General features: G+C 42.7%; 1 protein-coding gene across 2 annotated transcripts in view; it reads right to left on the bottom strand.

Moving 5' to 3' along the window:
- The window catches only part of CCDC170 (coiled-coil domain containing 170), a 253,403-nt gene that overhangs the window by 136,780 nt on the left and 101,557 nt on the right, over positions 1–15,066 (bottom strand). For both annotated transcript variants that reach the window (XM_069769173.1, XM_069769172.1), the window contains 2 exons: positions 7,979–8,164; positions 3,307–3,624 (listed from right to left, as the gene is read on the bottom strand). In XM_069769173.1, coding sequence (XP_069625274.1) covers positions 3,307–3,624; positions 7,979–8,164 — 504 coding nt within the window. The remainder of the gene's footprint in view (positions 1–3,306; positions 3,625–7,978; positions 8,165–15,066) is intronic.

The raw sequence follows: 15,066 nt of genomic DNA, 5'->3' as shown, positions 1-15,066 counted from the left end.
TGACACAGGTACTCCCTCGTGCCAAGCCTGGTTTCAGCACCGTCAGCTGTTTCCGGGTTGTGTCAAGCTCACTGAGACGCCTATGCTTGCCCCGTCGTGGTGCGGTCGGGTTAGCCAACTCCAGGGTGCCTCCAGTTTAGGAGCTTCCTATGTGGGCTGCGTGAACTGGTAGTCAAGGCTGGTTCTGTAGTGCCAGTAGGCCCAGCTCCCCCTGTAGGACTGTTGGGGTTCGGTAACTGCGGCTGCCTCGCGGCCTAGCTGTTCTCTCCTCTCCTGTGGGCCTTCAGGTCCACCACCTGGTTCCAGCACCGTCAGCTGGTTCTCGGCAGTGTCTTTTGCTCTTGTACCTTCTGCTCCCCATCCTGGTTCCAGTACCGTCAGCTGGTTCCGGGCAGAGCCTTTGGCTTAGGTGCCTCCTTCTGGGTATCCAAGTTCCACCAACGTCAGGTGGTCCTTGGTAGTGCTTTCAGGCACGGGTACCTCCTGCTTAGTAACCGGGTTCCAGTAATGTCAGCTGGTCCTCGGTAGTTCCATTGGCTCTTGGACCTTCGGCTACCCCTCCGGGTTCCAGTACCGTCAGCTGGTTCTCGGCAGTGTCTTTTGCTCTTGTACCTTCTGCTCCCCATCCTGGTTCCAGTACCGTCAGCTGGTTCCGGGCAGAGCCTTTGGCTTAGGTGCCTCCTTCTGGGTATCCAAGTTCCACCAACGTCAGGTGGTCCTTGGTAGTGCTTTCAGGCACGGGTACCTCCTGCTTAGTAACCGGGTTCCAGTAACGTCAGCTGGTCCTCGGTAGTTCCATTGGCTCTTGGACCTTCGGCTACCCATCCGGGTTCCAGTACCGTCAGCTGGTTCTCGGCAGTGTCTTTTGCTCTTGTACCTTCTGCTCCCCATCCTGGTTCCAGTACCGTCAGCTGGTTCCGGGCAGAGCCTTTGGCTTAGGTGCCTCCTTCTGGGTATCCGAGTTCCGCCAACGTCAGGCGGTCCTTGGTAGTGCTTTTTAGCACGGGTACCTCCTGCTTAGTAACCGGGTTCCAGTAACATCAGCTGGTCCTCGGTAGTTCCATAGGCTCTTGAACCTTCGGGTAGCCATCCGAGTTCCAGTTCCATCAGCTGGTTCTTGGCATTTTCTCAGCCTTCTTGTACCTTCTGCTACATTTCCAAGTTGAAGACCCTAAAGTCGACGACCCGGAAGACCACCCCGATGACGACGACCCGGAAGACCACCCCGATGACGACGACGACGACGACGGCGGAGACGACGACGGCGGAGACGACGACGGCGGAGACGACGACGGCTGAGACGACGACGGCGGAGATGACACTGGAGACGACGACCCTGGAGACGACGACATGGAATACCGAGAAGCAGAAGAACAAGAGGCTGCAGAACAAAGAGCAGAAGAACATTAAGCATAAGACTTAATATCAGAGCAAAAGATATTATCTAAATTATATGCAGAAGAAGACTAAGCAGTGTATGGGGGTGAGTCCGTTCCTCCTCGTGGTGCCCCTGGATAAAGCCTGATGCTGCAGGCCAAACTGAACGCGGACAAATGTAACTTTTGTGACTGGCAGAACGGAAGGTGTAATCTTCCAACTTTTATAGATAACAACTACGGGAATGCCTGTCACAAATGAGAATATGATGAAGAAGTAGAATAGGAAGAATAACAGTGGAATAAAAAGAATATGTAGAATAGGAAGAATAATAATAGTTGAATAAAATGAATATGAAGAATGTAATCAAAAAAAAAAAAAAGGTAAAGGATGAAGAAGAAGATGAATAAGGTGAAGAAGAAGTTGATGTCAAAGATGCTGATGATGATGAAGATGAAAGTGTGGGAAAAGAAAAAAAAAAAAAGAAAAAAAAGAAGGGGAAGGGCGTGGAATAGTGAAACATCAATATCTGACAAAATAAAAAAAAAATTTACATAGTCAATATCTTTGTCACTCCGAACGTCTTAAAAAAAAAAAAAAAACATGCTATTCTATTTGATTGGGATAAACCTCTATGACTTTAATGTCTCCGCCACCTCCCCAAATACATCCGGCATTATTCTTAGTTGTTTTCCTTCATGTAGAATGAACCTACAAGGCAAGAAAGGGTTTATTTTAATTCCGATATTTTGGTCCCATTGACTTGCATTGGGATCGGGTATCGGTATCGGGATATCCGATATTTTTTGAATATCGGCCGATCCAATCCGATACCGATACTTTCCGATATCGGAAGGTGTCGCTCAACACTAACGGTCATGTGACACGGGCGCTGCTGGGCGGGATTTCTGGCATGCTTGCTGGAAGCCTAGGGTACATGCCGCTGTCAGAGTTTGACAGCGGCAGTTAACTAGTTAACAGCTGTGGGTGGATGTTAGAGGCACATGTCAGGTGTTCAAAACAGCTCACATGTGTCAGGAAAGATGTGGGCTTAGTGCTGGAGCCCACATCAAAGGGAGGGAGTCCGACATCGGCATACTATTACGCCCGATGTCGGAAAGGGATTAAAATATCCGTATACATTTTTAGTACTTCAAAATAGCTTGTGATCTTTAATAGTAATAAGGATAAAAATAATTTCTGTTTTTGGAGATTTATTATGAAGGATATTCTGAGTATTCTTGTATGCTCCATTTGTAACTTGCAATCCATTGTTTGCTGGAGAGAGGACAAACTGCAGTTATTTCTCCTATAGACAGCACAGAGAGGGGAATACATGCTATTCATTCACTTTTAAGCTTATAGAGACAATCAGCACCAACATGAATGACATTACAAAGCAGAGCTGAGCTATGTTGATCTGAATCTTGCTCTGACGTAAGGAAAAACAATTATTACAGAGTGCTTCCCAATGTTTTTCTGTCTGTTCCCTTCTCTACTGCTCACTCATCCTACCCCCTACCTTCTCCATAGAGGATAATGGGTGTATCACATGACATCTGCTGTCTATCTCCTCTGAGCAAGATAGACTTCAGTTGCTTTTTCACAGTGGATGGTGAGTTCAGGAGGCAGGGGGAGGGGAAGTTTCTTTATAATTACCTGTACTAGTTTTTGGAAAGTGCAGTTCCGTTTTAGGCAGAGGCACAAAAGCCTATGATCACCATGCATGATGCAGAGCACTGGCTAAAGTGGTGTAAGGCAGATCGCTACTGGACTCACGTTTTACTATCTGACAGCCTGACGGATGAATCTGATTTAGCAGATGCCTGGGGTTCTGCTCAAGTTCATATACTTAAATCTTCATGGCATCTATATTACACAAGGATACATAGTAATACTGTAGTATAATTGCTGTTGAAACAAACTTACAATTTGTTTATTTTCTGTCCTGTTGCACAAGTCACGAATCCTCTCCAAGATAGCCTCTTCTTTTGGCTTTACAGTTACAGGGTCCCGACTGAGAGCGGCTGCAATTTCCTCCTTGAAAGATTCATGCAAGCTTCTTGAGGCTTTGGCCTCTCCTACACTACTCTTCAATGTCACATCTAGTTCGGTCGTGCTCTTCTTTATCTGGTTTAGCTCTTGTTTGCTGGCCTCCCAGGCTCGATGTGATGCATTTAACCTATCAGTGAGAATTGTAATCTCCTTTTCAAGAGCGTGCTTGGCATCAGTAACACTTTCTAAATTCTGAAATTAACACAACAGAATGAGACAAATAATTTATTTTCTTATTACACAAACCCAACAAGGTCTTCTTAAAATGGGTTGAATATGCATTGCATTAAAATGGGTTGAATTAGCAAGAGTAGGGCTGTTGATGCTGAGCAGGTCTGTTTATTATTCTCCTGCACTATGGGAGATTTTATGTCATACTTACCCCCCTAACAAAAAAAAATAGCCACCTTCTTCCTCCTACACAGCCACTAAGCTGAATAAGAGAGAGTCCTTTTCATACAAAAATACGTGCAAGCAAAAAGTAGTGAATGGGATCAGGTAAACAACATTTACACTACCAACACCGATATTAAATGGCAAAAAAAATTCCAACATTACAAATCATATTTTCTTTTGGGAGTCAGTAGTGTGAGTAATGCAATATGAGTATTTTCAATCTACTGTGTACAGAAGCTACTATGGACTACACTCCCTGAGAGAAGTTATGTCGCTTATCCATGTTATGGAAATAAAAGCTTATAACCTGACGTTAAATTCATCCATTAGTTATATAAATTATTCTTTTGAAAGCTGAAACCCTCCGAAATGTGGTTTAAGAAAATAAATTGGCATCGATGCAGAAATATTGATCAGTTAATGGACACAGAATGGTCAGATTTTGGCAAGACAAAAGTTTTGTCGCCTGGTTATATAATGCACCCAATCCTAGTTTACATCCTCACCTGTGCTCAGTAAATGATCGGCTTTGTTAGTGTGTGTGTATAAAAAGAAACTCAGCACCCCAGACCTTCAGTTGAACTGCAACTTGAGCTCTGACAACATGACAAAAATCCACCCTGCGACCAAAGCCTGGATTATCAAGAGGCTGAAGACCAGATCCACTGCAGAGGTGGCTGGCACCTTTAATGTGTCTCAGCGTCAAGTACAAAGAATCAAAAAAAGATTTGAAGAGACTGGAGATGTGTTTGACAAGCCCAGGTCCGGCAGACCCCGCAAGACAACTGCTCAGGAGGAACGATTGTTGGTTGGAGAATCCAAAGCAAGCCTCTCTTCCACTGCAGCAGAGCTCCAACAGGCCTGGTCACCTCAAGTTCCTGTGTCAACTAGAACAGATTGTAGGATTCTGTCTCGAAATGGCCTCCATGGTCGAATCAATGCCCAGAAGCCAGCATTAAACAAAAGGCAAATAAAAAACCGTGTGGCATTTGCAAAGTCCCACAACCTGCTAAATAGATGGATGCTGGAAAAGTGGCAGAAGGTGGATTTCTCTGATGAATTTTCAGTAGAATTACACCACAGTCGCCGCAAATACTGCAAGAGACCTACTGGAGCCCATATGGATCCAAAATACACCCAGAAAACAGTTAAATTTGGTGGTGAAAAGATCATGGTCTGGGGTTACATTCAGTATGGGGGTGTGCAAAACATTTGCAAGGTGGAAGGCAATATCAATAGCCTAAAATATCAAGAAGTATTAGCTACATCTTATATTCCAAATCATAAAAGGGGTCAAATTCTGCAGCAGGATGGTGCTCCATCTCATACATCCATCTCTATAACAAAGTTCCTCCAGGCAAAAAAGATCAAGGTGTTCAAGGACTGGCCAGCCCTGTCACCAGACATGCACATCATTTGAGCATGTTTGGGGTAGGATGAAAGAGAAAGCTTGGAAGACAAAACCAAAGAATCTAGATGAACTCTGGGATGCATGTAAGACTGCATTCTTTGCTATTCCTGATGACTTCATTAATAAATTGTATGAATAATAATAATAATCTTTATTTTTATATAGCGCTAACATATTCCGCAGCGCTTTACAGTTTTGCACACATTATCATCACTGTCCCCGATGGGGCTCACAATCTAAATTCCCTATCAGTATATCTTTGGAAAGTGGGAGGAAACCGGAGTACCCGGAGGAAACCCACGCAAATACGGGGAGAACATACAAACTCCTTGCAGATGTTGTCCATGGTGGGATTAGAACACAGGACTCCAGCGCTGCAATGCTATCCACTGAACCACCGTGCTGCCCCTTGTGAATCCTTGTTGAACCGCATGGATGCAGTCCTTCAAGCTCATGGAAGCCACACAAAATATTAAATATGACTCTAATAGCACCACAACTTCATTCACCAATGTCATGCAACATATATTTGCATTTTAAGTTAATTATTTGTTTGAATATCACATTACTTTCTGTGGGCAACAAAACTTTTGTCTTGCCAAAATCTGACCATTTTGTGTCCATTAACTGATCAATATTTCTGCATTGATGCCAATTTATTTTCTTAACCTAAACCACATTTCGGAGGGTTTCAGCTTTCAAAAGAATAATTTATACAACCAATGGATGAATTTAACGTCAGGTTATAAGCTTTTATTTACATAACATGGATAAGCGACATAACTTCTGTCAGGGAGTGTATGAGTTGTAATCTGGCAACTCTAAAGAGACCCGTCATTGCCAGTCTTTGTGTTAGCTACTCTGTTTAACTGGCTTCAGGTAGCACTTCAGTTTTTACCATTTTGCTGCTGTACAGGCATCCGGCCTTTGGCACAAAAGCCCCAACTTTGCTGTGGGCAGGTGGAGCAAGTTGGCAGTAGAATAGCTGTGTCAGAACCACAAAAACTAGGACAATGGACAAAATCAGGTGGCAGCGACGTGGTTAATAGGATAGCTGACGTCTGAACCAGGTAGAATAAATTGGAAACAGAATGGTGATTAAATCAGTTCAGAGTCAGCAACAAAAAGCAATCCAAGGTTTACACAGATTGGGTAGTGAATTAAATGGAATCTATCACCTCATTTGACCTATCTAAACTATTAATATGGGCATACAGGCTATAGAATGCTGAAACCAGTCCTCCCTGTGTGTCTCATATCAGATGCGTTGCTGTTGAGAAATCATTTTTTATCACTTTATATAAGTGACCTCTTCCAGGCTCCAGGGTGGATTGTGCCAGGAGATAACTCTGCCCTCAGAGCTTATTTTTAATATAAGGGGGAGTTACCAGTGTGAAGTGACATGGATATCACTGTTACCAGTGTGATGTCTAATGGCCGCTCTCTGCTCTCCTGATCTCACTGCAGAGCTGTGTGTGATTATACCTCACACATCTGCAGGTTCATGTCACCTTCAGCTTCCATCTCACATGAGACAGGGTTGCAATACAGCAGAGCTGAGAGAGAAGCAAAAATGTGTTTGCAAGAAGACAAATTTAATTTATCCTGTTCTTTGTTGGTTACTTGTCTCACAGTGAGAATGCATCCTTCATGTAAAATAAGCTCTTGAGGCAGAATTATACTGCATCTTCCAGGCAGCATCCGCCCCAGCCTGGAAGAGGTCACTTATATAAAGTGATAAAAATTATTTCTCAGCAACAACACAGCTGATATGAAACATACAGGGGGGACTGTTTTCAGTATTCTTTAACCTAAATGGCCAAATTAATAGTTTAGATAGGTCACATGTGGTGACAGATTCCCTTTAAAGGTAGGCCCAATATTGGGATCAGGAAAGAGATATAGTACAACAACTGGCAAGAACAGAGTGTCAAGGGAAAATTTAAGTATGACTGTGTGCTCGGGATTTGGACTGCTGACCGTAACTACTATTGGCCTAAGGTCAACACCTAATATACACAAAGTTATAATTAGCTGGGTAGCAATACAGGCTGTCCAGCTCAAGATACACAAACTACAGTGATGTTGCAGTTAGCTATAGCATGCCCCACAAAGCGCCAGAGAAGAATTCAAACAGACTGCCTAGTGGTGAGGCCAGAACCGCCTCCTCAGCAATCGGTGCCACTTGCACGGTCAGAGAGTTGATGCCTGACAGTGGAAATAGATGGCGCTGGACCACAGCCACCTAAGTATGTAAAAGCAGTATTCAGCTTCAATTTTATTCCTTTGAATTAGATATTTAGAAATTATAGTAAACTAAAGTCTCTCTTTCAGGAAAGTCAATATTAATAAAGCATCAAAAGAATATTCTCTATAAAGTACAGCAGCTTTTCAAGAATATCAACTGGATTCAGATGTATGCTCCGATGGAGCTATAGACTATAATGGTGCCAACAGAGCGAATGTGTGCTCTGCCCTGCATCATTTTACTACATCAGTCTACTACGTCTGAGTGTCCGCCTCCAGTAGGCGTACACGCTCAAAAATGATGCATGGCAGGGGGCACATTCGCACTGCTGGCACCATTATAGCCTATAGCCCCGTTGGCTCTTATGTTTGTTGACAGGACCACCGAAAAGGTGCCGGAACGCAATGTGAAAGCACCCTTACATACTGTACATTCAATGTGGTAACTTGCTGTTTCCCCAAAACATAATCCATCATAGAGATCATACAAACCTTGTGCAGGGTCTCTATTTGTTGGATAAATGAAATATTCTTTTTTTTCTCTCTGTTCACTTCAGAGACCAGTTTCATTATGGTTTCTCGGCTGGCTTTAGATTCTGTCTCATTGACATTAATGGCTTCCTCCAGGGTGAATATATTACCTTTTAATGTAGCATTCTCCTTATAGAGTTCACCTGCCTAAAAAAAAAAGTGCTAAGATTGTAGTGCTGCTTATAAGGAAGAAATATAATATTCTTATACCCATTTGATCACCAAAAAGGAAAAAGTGAGTCATGTTAAAGCAGTGAATCAAAATCCAATACACAAGCTGCAGAAAAAAATATGGGAAGATTTTAGGAAATGCTGCGGATTTTAAAATCTTGAAGACACAAAAGAGCACAGTGAGGTCAAAAATACTCTGTTGTAAAAAAAAAATCAGTGATAAGCAAGTGCTAGTCAAAAGATGGAAAAAACAGGGTATTTAGTTGATACGTTTTTTTTTGCAAAAAAATGTATACTAAACTGCTTTAAAATCTACAAAATGCTCTTTTCATTGAGAAGTGATTTGCACTATTTTCCAAAACATGGATGAATGGATAAATCTGCATCAGAATGAAGATGTAAATTTAAATGAAAACACATAAGAGGATTTGCAATGCAAACAATGACGCCTGGAGGACGAAAAAACAGCAGCAGTGTAAAGCTATGTGAATTATAATGCATGTGTATAAGGACTCCCTGGATAAGCAAAATCAACACAATGGATTGGTAATCTATGGTATACAGGGTTGATAACCATCCAGAAATTCCAGGACAGGAGGTAAAAATAAATCACTTTTTTTTGTCCTGTCCATAAAAAAATTTAAGGCATTCATGAATTTTTTGAAGCTTAATTCTATTCTACAGATAGGCTGTAGTCATAGTCTTAATGTTTTGTTACATTTTTCCAGTGTGTCTGTAAAAAATATTGTCTTTCTGTGATTTTTTGATAAGCTGTTCAGAAAAAAATAGTCAAGTTTGCAACCCTGCAGGTATGTCTAAAAATATTGTGTCATTAAATTTAGAAATCATATTTTCCCATTGAAAAGAACCTGTCACTATGAAAATGCAGTGGAATCTGCAGGCCCCATGTTATTGAGCAGGATGAGCTGAGCACATTGGTATATATTTTTGCGAGTATAGATTCAGTATTTTTGGATTTTCGGTCCATTGGGCAGTCCTACAGTGACTGACAGCTTTATTTGTATAAGGCCGGCGTCACACACAGCGTAAAACGATACGGTCCGTATATTACGGCCGTAATACGCTGAAAAGTCCCCAAAATAGTGGTCCGTAGCTCTTCTGTAGGCAGGGTGTGTCACTGTTTTTTGCGCATGGCATCCTCCGTATGTTATCCGTATGGCAGCCGTAATGCGTGTTTTTATCGCAGGCTTGCAAAACCGACATACGGCTAGACAAGGGATCCATGTGTAAAAAAAAAAAAAAAAACATATATACTGTCTATATATATATATATATATATATATATATATATATACAGTGGGGCAAAAAAGTATTTAGTCAGTCAGCAATAGTGCAAGTTCCACCACTTAAAAAGATGAGAGGCGTCTGTAATTTACATCATAGGTAGACCTCAACTATGGGAGACAAACTGAGAAAAAAAAATCCAGAAAATGACATTGTCTGTTTTTTTAACATTTTATTTGCATATTATGGTGGAAAATAAGTATTTGGTCAGAAACAAACAATCAAGATTTCTGGCTCTCACAGACCTGTAACTTCTTCAAGAGTCTCCTCTTTCCTCCACTCATTACCTGTAGTAATGGCACCTGTTTAAACTTGTTATCAGTATAAAAAGACACCTGTGCACACCCTCAAACAGTCTGACTCCAAACTCCACTATGGTGAAGACCAAAGAGCTGTCAAAGGACACCAGAAACAAAATTGTAGCCCTGCACCAGGCTGGGAAGACTGAATCTGCAATAGCCAACCAGCTTGGAGTGAAGAAATCAACAGTGGGAGCAATAATTAGAAAATGGAAGACATACAAGACCACTGATAATCTCCCTCGATCTGGGGCTCCACGCAAAATCCCACCCGTGGGGTCAGAATGATCACAAGAACGGTGAGCAAAAATCCCAGAACCACGCGGGGGGACCTAGTGAATGAGCTGCAGAGAGCTGGGACCAATGTAACAAGGCCTACCATAAGTAACACACTATGCCACCATGGACTCAGATCTTGCAGTGCCAGACGTGTCCCACTGCTTAAGCCAGTACATGTCTGGGCCCGTCTGAAGTTTGCTAGAGAGCATTTGGATGATCCAGAGGAGTTTTGGGAGAATGTCCTATGGTCTGATGAAACCAAACTGGAACTGTTTGGTAGAAACACAACTTGTCGTGTTTGGAGGAAAAAGAATACTGAGTTGCATCAATCAAACACCATACCTACTGTAAAGCATGGTGGTGGAAACATCATGCTTTGGGGCTGTTTCTCTGCAAAGGGGCCAGGACGACTGATCCGGGTACATGAAAGAATGAATGGGGCCATGTATCGTGAGATTTTGAGTGCAAACCTCCTTCCATCAGCAAGGGCATTGAAGATGAAACGTGGCTGGGTCTTTCAACATGACAATGATCCAAAGCACACCGCCAGGGCAACGAAGGAGTGGCTTTGTAAGAAGCATTTCAAGGTCCTGGAGTGGCCTAGCCAGTCTCCAGATCTCAACCCTATAGAAAACCTTTGGAGGGAGTTGAAAGTCCGTGTTGCCAAGCGAAAAGCCAAAAACATCACTGCTCTAGAGGAGATCTGCATGGAGGAATGGGCCAACATACCAACAACAGTGTGTGGCAACCTTGTGAAGACTTACAGAAAACGTTTGACCTCTGTCATTGCCAACAAAGGATATATTACAAAGTATTGAGATGAAATTTTGTTTCTGACCAAATACTTATTTTCCACCATAATATGCAAATAAAATGTTAAAAAAAACAGACAATGTGATTTTCTGGATTTTTTTTTCTCAGTTTGTCTCCCATAGTTGAGGTCTACCTATGATGTAAATTACAGACGCCTCTCATCTTTTTAAGTGGTGGAACTTGCACTATTGCTGACTGACTAAATACTTTTTTGCCCCACTGTATATATATATATATATGTCAGTAGACACATATATGTATATATATTATTACTTCATACAACTCGATATAGCAGAGAGCCGGTAATTCAATTACCGGCTTTTGCTTTCTCCTTCCTAAAACCCGACATGATTTGTGACATGGTTTACATACAGTAAACCATGTCATATCACCATTTTTTTGCATATTCCACACTACTAATGTTAGTAGTGTGTCTATGCAAAATTTGGCCTTTCTAGCTAGTAAATTAAGGGGTTAAATGGCGGAAAAAATTGTCGTGGGCTCCCGCACAATTTTCTCCGCCAGAGTAGTAAAGCCAGTGACTGAGGGCAGATATTAATAGCCTGGAGAGGGTCCACGGTTATTGGCCCCCCAGGCTAAAAACATCTGCCCCCAGCCACCCCAGAAAAGGCACATCTGAAAGATGCGCCTATTCTGGCACTTGGCCACTCTCTTCCCATTCCCGTGTAGCGGTGGGATATGGGGTAATGAAGGGTTAATGCCACCTTGCTATTGTAAGGTGACATTAAAGGGACACTGTCACCTGAATTTGGAGGGAACAATGTTCAGCCATGGAGGCGGGGTTTTTGGGTGTTTGATTCACCCTTTCCTTGCCCGCTGGCTGCATGCTGGCTGCAATATTGGATTGAAGTTCATTCTCTGTCCTCCATAGTACACGCCTGCGCTGTGCAAGATTGCCTGGTGCAGGCATGTACTACGGAGGACAGAGAATGAACTTCAATCCATTATTGCAGCCAGCATGCAGCCAGCGGGTAAGGAAAGGGTGAATCAAACACCCAAAAACCCCGCCTCCATGGCTGAAGATTGTTCCCTCCAAATTCAGGTGACAGTGTCCCTTTAAGCCAAATTAATAATGGAGAGGCGTCAATTATGACACCTATCCATTATTAATCCAATACTAGTAAAGGGTTAAAAAAATACAAACACATTATTAAAAATTATTTTAATGAAATAAAAACAAAGGTTGTTGTATTATTTTATTTAACGCCCAATCCAATCACTGAAGACCCTCGTTCTGTAACAAAAAAAACATACTAAAACAACAATATCCATACCTTCCGCAGATCTGTAAAGTCCAACGATGTAAATCCATCTGAAGGGGTTAAAATATTTTGCAGACACGAGCTTTGCTAATGCAACGTTGCTCATGTCTGCAATACCCCGGAGAATGTAGGTAAAGTAGGTCATTGACCTATATTTACCTGCATTTGCGGTGAGGCGCCCTCTGCTGGTTGTTCCTAGATCGTGGGAACTTTCCTAGAAAGCTCCCTGGCTCGAGTTCATAAGAGGCGCCTTCTGCTGGTTGTCCTCATATGAACTCGAGCCAGGGAGCTTTCTAGGAAAGTTCCCACGATCTAGGAACAGCCAGCAGAGGGCGCCTCACCGCAAATGCAGGTAAATATAGGTCAATGACCTACTTTACCTACATTCTCCGGGGTATTGCAGACATGAGCAACGTTGCATTAGCAAAGCTCGTGTCTGCAAAATATTTTAACCCCTTCAGATGGATTTACATCGTTGGACTTTACAGATCTGCGGAAGGTAAGGATATTGTTGGTTTATTATGTTTTTTTTGTTACAGAACGAGGGTCTTCAGTGATTGGATTGGGCGTTAAATAAAATAATACAACAACCTTTGTTTTTATTTCATTAAAATAATTTTTAATAATGTGTTTGTGTTTTTTTTACCCTTTACTAGTATTGGATTAATAATGGATAAGTGTCATAATTGACGCCTCTCCATTATTAATTTGGCTTAATGTCACCTTACAATAGCAAGGTGGCATTAACCCTTCATTACCCCATATCCCACCGCTACACGGGAATGGGAAGAGAGTGACTAAGTGCCAGAATAGGCGCATCTTCCAGATGTGCCTTTTCTGGGGTGGCTGGGGGCAGATGTTTTTAGCCTGGGGGGGGCAATAACCGTGGACCCTCTCCAGGCTATTAATATCTGCCCTCAGCCACTGGCTTTACTACTCTGGCGGAGAAAATTGTGCGGGAGCCCACGCCAATTTTTTCCGCCATTATGTGTCTCACTGACATATATATATATATATACCTATTCTATGTGTACACATTTATTCTACCTATTCTATTGTAACCTGTCAGTGTGATTTTACTGTACACCGCACTGAATTGCCGGCTTTTCTCGCTAACATCGCTGCGTATTTCTCGCAAGTCACACTGCTGGTCCGTGTGTAATCCGTATTTTTGGGGCTTCCATAGACTTTCATTGACGTTTTATTTGCGCAATACGGTGACAAACGCAGCATGCTGCGATTTTCTACAGCCGTAGAAAGCCGTATAATACTGATCAGTTTAATACGGCAGATAGGAGCAGGGGCATAGAGAATAATTGTGCCGTATTTTTTGCGAGTTTTACGGACGTAGTTTCTGTGCTCTTACGTCCGTAAAACTCGCAAGTGTGACGCCGGTCTAAATGTGTATACAGAGAGAGCTGTCAATCACTGATAGGACCGCCCACTGGACCGAAAATCCCAGAAACAGCAGAGGTTTAACCTCATAATGACAGCCGATATGCCTTTAAACGGCGGCAGTTAAGGGTCCTTATTCCTCAGTGCCGCTTTTTAACAGCGCTGAAAAATAAGTGTATAGCGCCCCCCAGCGTCAGAATTTTTCCAGGGTCTTGGCTACCAGGGGTAGCCGAGACTCCAGAGAAATGATTCGGGTCGGTTTTTACCAACCCCAGTGTTCCGATAATAATGGCGACCGCAAAAAAAAAAGTCAATTGCCCATTTAATCTCTCTCTCCTCTGCTGTGATCGCACATCAGAGGAGAGAAAAATGGGGTCCCCCGATACCCCTCCGGTACCTCTAGTGTCCCTGCATCCCCTCGTGAAGTTTCCCAGCCAACAGTGTCTTCTTCTGGGAAGAAAATGGAGGGCGCATGCGCAGTGCGCCTGCCGAGTTCTGCCCACCGACACCCGGCAACAATAGGAAATTTTTCCTATTGGTTAATTTTGATCACTGTGATTTACCCTATTACAGTGATCAATATTTAAAAAACTAAATCAAAACCCCCTTTATCACCCCCCTAGTTAAGTAAAAAATAATACAATAAAAAATATATTTATTTCCATTTTTCCATTAGGGTTAGGGTTGGGCTAAAGTTAGGGTTGGGCTAAAGTTAGCATTAGGGTTGGGCTAGGGTTAGGATTGAGGCTAGGGTTAGGGTTGGGCTAAAGTTAGGGTGGGGCTAGGGTTAGGGTTGGGGCCAGGGTTAGGGCTGGGCTAAAATTAGGGTTGGGGCTAGGGTTAGAGTTGGGACTAGGGTTAGGGTTGGGCTAAAGTAAGGGTTGAGCTAAAGTTAGTGTTGTACTAAAGTTAGGGTTGGGCTAAAGCTAGGGTTTGGCTAGGGTTATGGTTGTGGTTAGGGTTGGGATTATGGTTAGGGTTGGGATTAGGGTTAGGGGTGTGTTAGGGATTAGGGATAGGGATAGGGGTGTGTTGGGGATTAGGGATAGGGGTGTGTTGGGGTTAGGAATGGAGTTAGAATTGGGGGTTCCACTGTTTAGGTACATCAGGGGGTCTCCAAATGAAACATGGCATCGCCATTGATTCCAGCCAATTTTGCGATCAAAAAGTCAAACGGTGCTCTCTCCCTTCTGAGCCCTGCCATGCACCCAAACAGTGGCTTTCCCCCACAGAGTATTGGCATACTCATGAGAAATTTCTCAACATATTTTGTGGTCCATTTTCTCCTGATACCCTTGTGAAAATAAAAAAAATTTGGTTCCAAAGTAAATTTTTTGTGAAAAAAGTAAAATGTTATTTTTTTTCCTTCCCTTATATTTATTGAAATGCACCTGAAGGGTTAATAAACTTCTTGAATGTGGCTTTGTGCACCTTGAGGGATGCAGTTTTTAGAATGGTGTCATGTTTGGGTATTTTCTGTTATATTGAGCCCTCAAACCCGCTT

Source organism: Ranitomeya imitator, chromosome 5 (assembly GCF_032444005.1).
Source record: "Ranitomeya imitator isolate aRanImi1 chromosome 5, aRanImi1.pri, whole genome shotgun sequence".
NCBI lineage: Eukaryota > Metazoa > Chordata > Amphibia > Anura > Dendrobatidae > Ranitomeya > Ranitomeya imitator.
This window is presented reverse-complemented; position numbering and strand designations above follow the sequence as displayed.